This window comes from Fistularia commersonii, chromosome 15 (genome assembly GCF_037954325.1).
Source record: "Fistularia commersonii isolate RoL2024-O1a breed Wild chromosome 15, RoL_Fcom_v1.0, whole genome shotgun sequence".
In the NCBI taxonomy this organism is placed as follows: Eukaryota; Metazoa; Chordata; class Actinopteri; order Syngnathiformes; family Fistulariidae; genus Fistularia; species Fistularia commersonii.
Window position 1 is genome coordinate 1,553,365 of NC_141298.1, and position 13,165 is coordinate 1,566,529.

Sequence of the window (13,165 nt, forward strand, 5' to 3'; positions counted from 1 at the left end):
CACACATACACAAAACTGTGTAAAAAGGGGTACAAAATGACTGTGGTACAATTTCAATTATTGAATCCTACTTCATTGGATCTAAGATGATGTGATCAAGAATTCCTCTCTGCTGACACCGAGTCACATTCTACACATTCTCTGTCTTGTGTTTTAGGGAGTTGAAGATAGGAGGTCAGGGGTCATTTTTCACCATAAGATATTTTGACCCTTATCACTCCCTGAGAGTTGGCATGAACACTGTTTAAACATGAATTTCTGACACAGGTCAGTTTTTACCTTTGACTAGCCAGATGTGCTCAGTGATCAGAGATAAAACACTAAATATGTTACGAGTTTTGAAATTGCAAAGCCAAGTGCGTTTCATTACCATATGTGACATAACATCCGTCCATCACACTAAATTGTGTGTGACATAAATGCATTCCCTCTGATCATATTCATCCTTCATTATCAAGAGCATCAGAAGTATGACATCAGTACCATTTCAGAGACGACTGGGAATTTTTTAAACACATAATGTGGCAGTAAAATGAGAGGGCTTTTTTTGTACTTGTCACTGAGCTGAAAGCAACTTCTCTGCTGCTGCTGCGGCTGCTGAGTCTGCCAAGTCTGCAACACTTCTTTTGCTTTGATTTCATCACATCAAATCCCTTCAGTTAAAAGAGGAAATCTATTGGGAATGATTCTCCTCTCCATTTCATTTTTTATTCTCAGACAAGTAGCCCCTGCTCAAATCGACAGCCTGTCAAGGAATCTCAATTAAAAAACAAGGTGCACCAAAAACCATAAAAGATTATTTTTTTGAAAATCCCCTTTCTTACAGGAAGGACAGTGATATTAAAAAAAAAAAAAACAGAGGTATGGTCAAAAAAACAAAGAGAAAATTGAGGTGAGAGGAGTTAAAAAAAAAAAACCAATTACCGGTATATGTTGTTCTACTCACCTTTTCCCCTAGTAAACCTGGAGAGCCAGGAAACCCCCGATCTCCACACCTTCCCTATGAAACATAAACATAACCATGCACAGATACACACACAAACACAGACACAGATATGAACACACAGAAAAGTCAGCGAGGGCAAACCATACTATCATGACAGTTCATAGAGGGGCAGTAAGTATAGAGTTATCTATAATGACAGGGGATAAATGACAGTCTGATGATTATTATGCCCAGGGGCTTTCACATCACTGCTCTCAGCCCTTTACAGACAGCTGTGCCAATCATGGCATCGCAGTGAAAATAAATTTAGTGGCCATTTAACTGAAATAAAGTTATACAGCTGTCATGTGGATTTGATATACTTCAACATGCTGTCCTCTAGGGGTGTGGCATTGAGACGTCAACAACTGTCGTCATACAACGTATTGTAGCGAGTCACGAATGTTGGGTATTATGTTGATTCTTGTTTTCTGTGTGATTTGGGGGTTGCTGGGAATGATGTGGGTGTGGTTCGGGGTGCAATGAATTCTTTTTTTTTTACCTGGAATTGAGGGAGGACAGTTAGATGTATTGCAGAATGGTGTGGTGTGGCTGGGGCCAACTACAGCTATTGCTCATTAAACAGACGTTTTACCGTCACCCGGGTGCTTCCCTGACTGAAACGCTACAATATCTATTAGAGACGTTGACAGCATTCATTGTGGGGCTCAAAAGATGATGAAATAACCTTGTCAGTTGAAACGTGACCTCAAAACACAAGAGTGTGCAGCGGGTTTCTCGATTTGCTTGAATAACCTGAATTTACCATTAAAGAGAAAAACCTTACTCACTTAGAGTACATGAAAATTACCAATACTTATAGCCCATTTTCATGAAAATAAAAAGGGTTTCTATGAATATGAAAAATGAATAGCCTGCTGTGAACACAAGCATCTATTGCTTTGAATTAAAATGGATAGGATACATTCCCATAGCATCTCTTCCAATAAGATTTTAATTTCTATTATTTGGACTGAATTCACAATGCATGGCATTAGGTAATTAAGCTAAATTTTACAATGGAGACTGTCTTTTTTATTCACAGTTTACTGTAGATGACATGCAGATGTTCATTTAAAGCAATTATGGCTCAACATATCATAAATCTTTTTCTGTCATTAATACGACCAATAGCAAAGCACTCTGCTAAAAATAATACATTTTTTGTGAGTGTAACCTCAAAAAGCCAATTTTCAAATGTCCTCTTAATATGCATGAATATAAGATCCCTTGCTACACAAAGTACACACTTTTCAAAGTCAATATGCATTTCAAGGTCACGGTTGATATGAAAGTGTCACGGCGCCCTCAATGTTATTCTCCAAGATGAAATAAAAATATGCCTTAAAGGGATATTCTTCCTGGTTAACAATATCGAGTGATAGGACACTGATAATACTGTCTTGTAATTTGAAGAAAAACTGGTATATGGGACACTGACTGTTGAAACTGACTGTGTTTTATGTCATGTTAACATATTTAATCTGGTTAGGTATAGGCACCTCCGGTTATAAGGGTCTAAAAACACAAGGAAGGCAATTTGGGTAAACATGTTGAACATTATGCCAAGGCACAAAACGCTTAAAATAAAATCAGAAGTACATGAGTGGGCTAGGTTCATAATTCCTGTCCTGCTGCAGTACCCGTTTGTTCACTTTTTTAACTTGCCTCTCTTCTTTAACTTGCCTCCTGACGTTTAAATACAATTAACTGACGCGCATCACATTTGGTTGCGGACTCATGTATTTTGTGAGCCCACCCAGAAAAAAAGAGCTTAACTGATGCACAGTGACATTTATGGGTCTCATTTTCCATGGTAGTACATCCAATTCTGCAATCGTATTTTCTTCCGTGAGATCACCCTCTCAAGTCTTTTATGAGTCTCCCAACTACATTGGAAGTGCAGGGAAGAAACCCTGGGGTCCCCCTTTAATCTATAACTAATGAGCAAAATACTATCAAAACCAATCATGTGAGTTGCATGATGAAACACTTACAATTCAGTCCAAAACAAACTGACGTTCTCTCAGTCAAATACATTTTCTCCACGGGAACATCAAGAGAACCGGGAGGGCGGGTACACCATTAGACTGGCTGAGAATAGCCAGGCAGCAAGGGAGCAGCAGGCCATTAGCATAATAACTAATTATAACGTCCAACACACAGACCTTGAGACCATCCCGGCCAGGCTCTCCTGGCGGCCCCTGGAGTCCCTGGATTCCCTGGACAGAGAAAGATGTTGGTGGGAAGGGAAGAGGAGACGGAGGAAAGGAAGGAGAAGGAGAGAGTTAGATGAAAGAGACACACTGTGCTTTGGGCTGAATGTGACAGAGTGCGTGACGGCTTAGTCAGGAGGCAATGAGGGAGAAATGAGATGGCTCAGGTCCACTCACACACACATTTATATACAAGCTCATGCACGTCCACATTTGCATTCTGGCTCAGGCAAACACACAATGCCTTTGCATATTCCACCACGCATTCTGCTCTATCAAGTGCCAAGTGTGAGGCTGTGTGCTCACTGCTCTATTTCCTTCTGTGGCTTCACCAGAGAAAAACACAAATACAATAAATTTCCAGTAATCTGACAGACCATAAAAAACAAATGGTAATCAAGCACCATTTCAAAAGCAAACAAAAAAAAGAATCTCAATATTAAATGCCCACAAATTCATTATGAGTTTGGTAATCCATAGACTATTGTTTTCATAATAAATCCTGTTTCAAATCCCCATCCTACTTTTAAGGTCACAAATAAGCAAAAGGCTAGACAGAACATCCTGGAATCCTGGAGAACCTTGTGTACCTTTTCAATTTGTTGCTCATTCTTGGCTTTGTTTAAAGAAATTGCATTAATTTGGGAGTGTGTTTCATTTATTTTACAATTGTGTATTCAGAAAATATGCGCACAGGGGATATTAGGAACTAAAATTGTCCCACTAAAATTAAATCATTTTATTCCTTTGCAATTAAAGGTACTAACTTTGTTACCATCAACTGTTTGCCTGTCTGGTCAAAAAGTAGTAATAATCATTTAAAAAAATATTTTCCCGAAGTGCTGAAATAATTTTGTAGAGCAGGATAAGGCGGAACAATTTGGAAGTAGGGGTACCAGAAGAGAGACCTGAACTGAATAGACCAAATTGTTTTTGTTTGAGCATTATGAGTGTTACTCCTGTCGTTCTCATCCCGAGATCTCTGAATCTCTAAAACGGCTTCTGGCACCGTCATTTAATCCATAAATCAATGACTCAGGACTCACAGGTATAATAAAGCGGAAGCATTTGAGCTATATATAAGCCCAGACTACTTAATACAGCAGCATCTGAGAACATCTTCAGGCTGAATCAGTGCCTCACTCTAAAGTACCACTAAATAAAACATATTTTGGTCATGGACTCCAATGCTTTTTTTGCTGGGTTGGGCTGCCTTTAATTTGTTTATTTTAATGGTTAGATTGTCATCAATTTCATCATCACTTTTATCTCTATGTTGCAACACTTCAGTGAAAAGTACTCGTACACATGTAGAAATCTTTATATGAGTTGCAACAATTTCAGTAAATGTAAATATTATCATTCTCATTATTATGATCAGCCAGTGGGAACCGTCTCTCTTCATATTATTACTACAATTTCATAGCTTTGAAAAATGTATTCTTGTTATCCAGGCCATGGTAGACGCTTAATTTAATTGTAGGTCAGTGTTTTTTACTTTAAATAGCTACTTACATCTCTGTTTGTATTCAATATATGATCTGATCTATAAAGTGGCTTTCTAGTTCCCTCCTTAATGGGCTGATCTTTGCATAAAAAGTAGATATTTGACATTTGACAAAATATCCCTGTCAATTATTTTTATTTTCTGAATTATCTGTATTATCTGGCTTTGACCACCAGGGAGAAGCAGAGTTAAGATATACAGGAGTTAGTTTTCATTGTTCGAAGATGTAACTGCTTTGGCCATGCGCAAAGGATTGAACCACCATGGACAAGCATGTACTTCTGATTAAACAGCCAACGACAAAGTTCACTTCAATGCATAATTTAAGTTATTGAGGTGAAAAAAATGGGTGGAGGGAGAATTTCCATGTGAGAACATTCCAGTGTCTTTAAAACAGCCAGTGTAAGTCTAAACTGATGGTTGGCGACCTTCCATAATGACATTTACAGGTTCATATCTACATTTACCTCTCCTCTCACCAAATGATGGCTTCTATTCCAGGTAGCCTTCACCCCCCAAAGCCCCCATTCCCCATCAATCACCACCAATTGAAGAGCAAACCACTATGTTTTTTTTTTTTATTATTTGCATGAGCCCTAATATTTCGTTGTTTTTTTTGTTTGTAATTGTCTGTCTTGAAAAGAGCTGGGTTGAATTAATTGAATGAGGCCATTCTGGGATTCTTTGCAAGTTAAATAAATATAACAGCTACCAGTTAAGAGCTTTTACGAAACAGGCTTGTGTTCTCTCAATACAACAAGGATAAACAAACTCCAGTGCACTCACTTGTAAACACAAGAATTGTGTAGCTGTGCGGAAAATAAAAGAGGCACTTCAGAGGAATGTAGACATTCACATTGTCCAATGTGTTCCTATTTTCATTCATTATCTTTTACGCTTATCCTGCACAGAGTTGCAGGGGCCTATCCCTCCCAACTGTCACTGAACAAGAGGCAGAGTGCAACCTGGATTGGTCACAAGTCAGTCACAGGGCCAAATATAGACCCCCCCCTCTATCCATTCACTCTCCCATTCACATGTCTGGGCAAGTTAGGGTCTCCAATAAACCGACTATACATTTTTGCAGTGGGAAGAGAAAACTGTAGTCGACACATGGGAGATTATGAAAACTGTACACAGAAAGACCCTTGAACCAGGGACTTTTTTGCTTGTCCATAGTTCTACACAACAGATCTGATGTGGCTTGGCCTTCCAAGCTACCTCAGAAGTATTGGGCTCTATAGTAAAGCGATGCTACACCTGTCCATTTCCAGTCTGGCAGAGGAGTACAAGTATGCCAAAGTCAGACTGGGGATTATGCTATTGGACTCGAGTGACCCATTTGTAGCTCAAGTGCCCCCCATCCTGGCAACTGGGAGGAAGTGGACCCGCTGGCCGCAACTGAACAGGCAAAGGCTGCACTCAGACACAGGGAAATCATGGGCTGAGTTCAGGAGGGGAGGAGTGGTCTTGGACTCAGGGCCAGTACACCAGCTTGGAGCAAGGCCAAACCAGCACAAAGACGCAAGCTGGTGGTCCAGGAAGTTCGGCGAGTTGAGGAAGCAGAAAGGCGCGCACAAACTGTGCCACAGGCAAAGCAAGACCAGTGGATGACATGGGAAGGAGTGGAGAAGCGGAAGATCTCCTGGAAAGATCTGTGGAGGCCTTCAGGGCGAGCTTTACCATCAGGGCAGCCTATGATGTCCTGCCTTCTCCTGCAAATCTAAACTGGTGTTACGGCAGAGACAACTGGACAAGAAACTCTGCTTCCCAGCTGAGATCGCACCCAGCAACCTGCGACCAGACCTCGTTCTATGGTCATCATCAATCAGGCTGGTCTACATCATAGAGCTCACGGTGCCCTGGGAGGGCGAAAGAAGCTGAGATATGCTGAACTCGCTGTGGATGCTGCACAACAAGGCTGGAAAGCAAATGTTTGTCCAGTGGAAGTAGGCTGCAGAGGTTTCATAGGCACTTCAACTTCTAGGCTTTCAACTTCTAGGCTACTCAGGGAGATGGGATTATGAGGAAATGTCCACAGACAGGCAGTCAAGGACCGCTCCAGGGCTGCTGAGAAGGGGAGCCAGTGACTGTGGATGAAGAGAAAGGATCCAACTTGGGCCCTCAAGTTATCTCCCTGGCATCTAGGGAGTGAACCCGGGACGCTGGATTCACTGCTGAACCCTCTGGAGGTGTTGTGGGCCAATCAGCAAAACATCCATGAAGAAGAGCGCCCACTTGACAACCCGAAGGAAGTCATCACTCACGTGAACCCCACAGTGTCTCATTGGTGCCTTAAGTATGCTTTTATCGAGGGATATCAACACCTTGTCCTACACAACAGATCTGCTGTGGGGTTGAAGCACTTACTACTGCGCCACAATGCCTCAAGTATACTATCCATCCATCCATCCATCCATCCAGCTTGTGCTGCTTTTCCAGCACTCAGGATTGCGGGGGGAGCCTATACCAGCTGTATTAACCTGCTGCATGTTTTTGGACTGTGGGTGGAAACCAGAGAACCCAGAGGAAACCCACGCAGACACAGGGCGAACATGCCATCTCCACACAGAAAAGCCCTCTCATCTGAATTGAGCCAGGACCCTACCTGTGTGGCCGAAGGGCGAACCACGGTGCCACCGTGCCGCCCTTAAGTATAATAGTTACAAATAATATGAAAAATATGGAACTAACCAGTGCTCCTTTTATTCCAGGTGGTCCCTGCAGACCAGGGGGTCCTTTCTCTCCCTAAAAAATAACTCAGAAATAGAGGAATTAATCAACTTATACATGCAAAAATGCAACAAAACAAAATTATCTTAATTCAGACTTTACCTGAGGTCCCCTCATGCCTACTTCACCAGGATGTCCTGGGGCACCCTGTCAACAAAACAGCGACAGACCCTGTTTTGTGTTTTATGCACACAAGAGTAATTACATATAAAATACAGTCAAAGGTCTCAGTTGCTCCATCATAGCATGTCATTGGACACATGCCCTAACGTGAAGGATTTTGGATTTCATACTAGGACTCACATGGCAGTGTGGTCTTTCAGATGCAAGTCAATACAATATGCGTCAATATGTGTGTACGACATTTCTAGTGTGAAATTTAAAACATAGTTATCAAATCTGCCTTAATGTCGCACCCAGACATTTTGCTGTATATGCATAATTAATTTGTTTTGAGGGTAGTACATTGTAAACAAAATCATAAACACCAAGGACAAGGAAAATTGACAATATATTCTGATTATGTTTTGCTACCTGCCACCTGTCAACTTGGAAAATCTCTCACTAATCTTTGACATTGTCTTGCAAATTCAATGAAGACATCTTTTGATTGTTTAAAAGACATAAAATAAAGCATGGCAGACAGCTACTTCTGTCAGATAGTAATCTCTTAGAGGGCTCACTTAACCACTACAGGTCAGTGATGGTCAATTGAGGGCTCTATGTTAATATTCATCTAGATATCACCATGTGTGAATCAACTCAGTTTGATAGCTCGAAAACCACATTTTTATACTTTATTGTTGTGCTCACTGATAATTTTGTTATGGCCCCTATAGCTGCAAGGGGCTTAACCTTTTTTTCTCAATTTACCAGACTTATTCATTGCTCTGAACAATTCAAACACTCCTTGTCTGCTCACTGTCTGTGCAAACAAGTAGGCTGAGGGCTGTCTAGTCCAAGATATCCCAGTTTGTATGACTTTTAGCTGTTATTTATCTGTTAGCTGACGGTTATGTCCAGATGATGCTTTCCATCAGAACTATACTGAGCTACTGAACAGCTTTTTTATTTATCTTTTATTTTTTTATTTGAGTTATATCTTGTGTCCTGTGTGTAATAATTTAAGAAAAAAGCCTTTTTTGTGTGCGACCTGTGCATCTGTCATCACGGACTACTGAGCATTTAGAATGCACTATATTGTGTATTCTGAATATCATTGAAACACTATCACATTTCTGCAGTAATGCTAAATTAAATTAACTTGGAATATGTGAACCATTTGAGTAGTGACACACAAATCCCACATTTGCACTGTAAAATAAAGTCATTGACGCCAGAGTTTTTTCAAGTCTCAATTAAACTCACTGTATTTCCTCGAAGTCCAGGGGCACCAGTCAATCCAGGATCGCCCTGAGGATACAACAGTCCAGTCAGTACATCGGACTCTTCGTCCCCATTTATTAATTTACTACACATTGATGAAAAGAATAATCACATCATGAGGTAGAATATCAACATTCTATAGTCAAGGTGACTTAAATTTTGTTACAGTTGCCAACAATTTGAATGTGAAAGATAGGCTACTTGACTGACATGAGTTAAGTGATCATAAATATTCATTGTATGTATTATGTATATGATCTCACTTGACTGGTGAACAACAATGCTTTTCAAAAGCCTTGGGATTCTTTACCTTGAGTACTTGGAATGCTTACTGTTAAATCATTTCTGCTGTAAAATATAAAGACTCAAAAAAATTACAAACTATCAAACCCCTTAATTGTTTAATTAAAAGCTGCTTTAAACTAACTGGGAGTTAATAAACGGTTCAAATCATAAAAATGTTATTGACATTTAAAGATACATTCAATCAACACTCCGACATATGTACGCCAATGTTTGGGTCCCGTGGTCAGCAATGTGTAGGCAATCTATGTGCTTATTAGAAACTAAGCAGCAAACAAGCACCATCTCACAGCACAGCATGTAAATACATTTTCAGGGTGCCCCAACACACAAAACAATATGGCATGTATTTCTTCTCAAATCCTGTCTCATTTTAAAGTTTTTTTGTCAGAAAGCACTGAAACTTAAATGAACAAATTACAAGAGATTTGCTTCTCTGTGATGTTGCACTCATAATTAAGATGTTGAACGTGTTTATGGTAAATTACATGCTTAGAATGTGGAAATTTTTTTTTAGCTGTGTTCCTTAAGAGCTCTGACGTACATGTGCTTATCATGGTAACAAATATGAGGTTCCTTTCTCTTATTACAAAGTAAATTACCAATTCAAACACTGACTCAGAACAACCCTTAAGGCTCTTAGGCTGTTATGACAATTTAATTTCTGTTACAGGATGATTAAGGTCTGTTGTAGCTTATCTTGTCTTGTCTTGTCTTGTCTTGTCTTGTCTTGTCTTGTCTTGTCTTGTCTTGTCTTGTCTTGTCTTGTCTTGTCTTGTCTTGTCTTGTCTTGTCTTGTCTTGTCTCGTTTTGTCTTGTCTTGTCTCATCTTATCTCTCATCCTCAATTTCAAGTTGTCCTTGCTTATTCTTCAAGATTAATATACCTTTAGTTTAATATCTTATTAAAAAAATTGCAAACTTTCTACTTCAACTTTAATGAGACTGACAGTTTTTGAAAATGTAATGGTAAATAATGAATGACAAATGCATGCAAAGTCACAGGATGGTCTAATTAATAATCAGGATTGTTTCTTTGGCAAATACAGCACAAGGTCAGGTTATTTTATAATTTTCTTTAAAATCAAAAATACAAATTTAAATTGAAATTATATTTAAATCACAAATTACATTAAATTAAATTAAGTTAAATTAAAGTACTTTTAAATTACAAATTTGAACTGCAAAAAATTAAATTACAATTACAAATTACAATGGCTATGTATGTGGGCGCTTCGGCGTCACAGAACGAAGGGCCCCCTGTTCATTTCCAAGGGGACCTTTTTGTATAGAGTTTGCATGTTCTCCCCGTGTCTGCGTTGGTTTCCCTTGGGTTCTCTGGTATCCTCCCACATTCCAAAACATGCAAAAGGTTAATTGGAAAAAATTGGGAAAACTGCCCTGAATGAATGAGAGAGTGAATTTTGTGTTTGTAAGAGGCAATACAAATTGACAGGCGATCAGTCCAGGGTGTACCCCATCTTTCGCCCAATGACCGCTGGGATAGGCACCAGCATCCTCCATGACCCTGAGTGCAGGATAAATGGAAGAAGATGGATGGATGGATGCCTATGTACGTTTCATTTTTTCCTCCATATGCAGCATTTAATGAATGAATTTAGTATTATATTAGAATATAGGATTATATTAAATAATACAATTGATTAAATATATATATAACATTTATTGAGGCATCTAATTAGCTGATCCATCTAGTTATCTGATTAGTGAATTGAATATTGGACATTGATTTATATATATTTCATATTGAAAAAAAACTGGATCAGTGACTATTTAATATCAAATTCTTTGTATTCTCTGAAATGTCACATGCAGAATTTTCTTTATTCAATAAGAAAAATAAAAGTATTTAGCTTACAGTGCTTAATTGATGTTCAGCGATGTCATCTTGATGCCCAAATCCAATTCAAATGGAAACTGGGTGACTTGAAGACTGTACATTAACAGTATTGAAATGTAATTTTTGTGTCCTCCAATATGATAAAATCAGGGTCTGTCTTTGCCCCAGGATTTACTTGCGGAGCCTAAGAGCAAAATATGGCAATAGTAAGTCATTTGCTGCTATATTTTTTCTTGCCATCTGTTTGAAAACTGAATTCAACCTTGAAAGCATTGCCCTATTTTGAATATGTCATTCAGAGTTCATTATGCAACACAGAGATAACAAACAATGACCGCAGTCATCATGATGTTCTGTAACCATGTTGAACTCTTTTAGAGTTTCCAGTCTAATGTTGCTATTTTACTTTGACATTCTTCATCTTCAAGGCCATCCCCTCCTGCCACAACAATATTAACCCAACTGAAATATGATGCACATTGGCTTATTGTCTTCGTCATGCTAAGCAATATCTTATTACCCCTCTGTCTTTGCCAGTTTGTCAGGTTCCTTCATGTTCCTTCAGCCAGAGAGCCTTTTCAGTCTCCTTCGCAAAGACTGAACGGAGTTGACCTCCCAACAAATTGCATTTTGAACGTTTTTAGTCCGCCTTCACTTCCTGGATGAGCTGTGCAACAAACCAGCAATAAGTCTCCACCCCAAAATTAGTTCTTTGGTTTCTTTGTCCATGTCCTTATCCGTCTCAGACCCTCTCTCCAGATTTAATTTTTCTGAAGTGATTCCATATTGATATTTGTTTTGTATTTTGAGCTCTAGGTTGCCTTCTTTCGATAGCATAACAAGACCCCCTAAATCTCTTGGACAGCAGAAGCCTGAGTTCAAGCAGGCTTACTTTAGGTCACACAACGTCGATTCCTGACACTGCTTCCCTAAGACGTTTGATCCTGGGTTTTCCCAGCTTCTATGACAAGTTTGGGTTTCTGCTGCAGGCTTTTTCTAAGCTCTAAACTCTGCTTAGTCATCCTTTGAAAGCCATCAGCCTTTCTACTAAAACCTGCTTTATCTCATTTCCTATATTTACAATGCCATACCCCGGGGTTGCAAGTCATTATAGGGGTGGTGCTATCTGAAAGTTCAGCCAAAGACAACAATCTTCACCTCTGTGCCTTGTCTCCCTAAAGCCCCCTTGCCTCCAAACAATATATTGATGTGGACTCTATTAATAATTTGCTACTAAGGTTGCCCTCGAAGAGTGGTGAGTCTTGTTAAGTCGTGCAGCTTTATCTGTCTCAGACTGACTACAAAACTCTGGAGGTCTGCTGAGAGACTGAGCAGACAACCTCTATTCTTTGTTTCAATTTTGCCACCAATTCTAAAAACCTCAACCATGATGCTCTAACTCAATTGGTTTACCCACTCAGAAGAAATAATACCTGTATCCCATCACGGCTTCATGGAATAGAAGTGCTCATCCCAGCCATTCATAACAGTTACCGTCTTAATGGCAGCAGCGGAGTGACCTTTGCTACATGAGTGTTGTTTTTGAGCGGGCACCCCATTCACAAAATACAGTAGGCTCAAGTCTTGTCTGAGTGCATCAGTCAGTCTTGTTTGTAACATAACCCTCAGACCAAAAACCACACTGAGTGTCTCAATCAAGACCTGAAGACCAGTTTTTGCTGCCTGTGATTCTTAAAGTCCCATTACATCTTTCTAATGCTCCTCTTTTTGTTTCCTCCCTCTCTCTGTTTTCTTATAGGTACCAAGTCTCTTTTATATTACCTATGAGAAAGAAGAGAGTGTTTCTTCATGTGAGGCTGAGTGGTGCTGCTGGTCTCAGACAGGAAAGGGAGGGGATATATACTAATCTACCCATACGGCACCGTGACAGAGACAAGATTTAACAACCTGTTAATTTGCCATTCAAATGACATAGCTTAGTTACCATGTGTGTTAAAATCCAATTCAGTCTTACTGCCACCTGAAACAGATGGTGCAATAAAAAAAATCAAACATTCTGTGATTGAATTTTTCAACCCCTTTGTTTCTGGTAGCGTCAGATTAACCCTCAACAAAGCACTTTCTTCACTTTGCAAACACAATGCCGACCAGGCCCAACTTAAAAATATTCCAAACAAACATCTTTGAATGTAGGCAGCTGTCTTTACAGCGTCT

The 13,165-nt window shown here is 39.5% G+C and overlaps 1 protein-coding gene across 1 annotated transcript in view; it reads right to left on the bottom strand.

Annotated features, from left to right (window-relative positions):
• LOC147226209 (uncharacterized) overlaps positions 1 to 13,165 on the bottom strand; it is a 58,373-nt gene that overhangs the window by 24,081 nt on the left and 21,127 nt on the right. The window contains exons 17-21 of the mRNA XM_086161091.1: positions 8,810 to 8,854; positions 7,544 to 7,588; positions 7,403 to 7,456; positions 3,154 to 3,207; positions 947 to 1,000 (exon numbers count right to left, since the gene is read on the bottom strand). Of these exons, the coding sequence (XP_086017217.1) occupies positions 947 to 1,000; positions 3,154 to 3,207; positions 7,403 to 7,456; positions 7,544 to 7,588; positions 8,810 to 8,854 (252 nt within the window). The remainder of the gene's footprint in view (positions 1 to 946; positions 1,001 to 3,153; positions 3,208 to 7,402; positions 7,457 to 7,543; positions 7,589 to 8,809; positions 8,855 to 13,165) is intronic.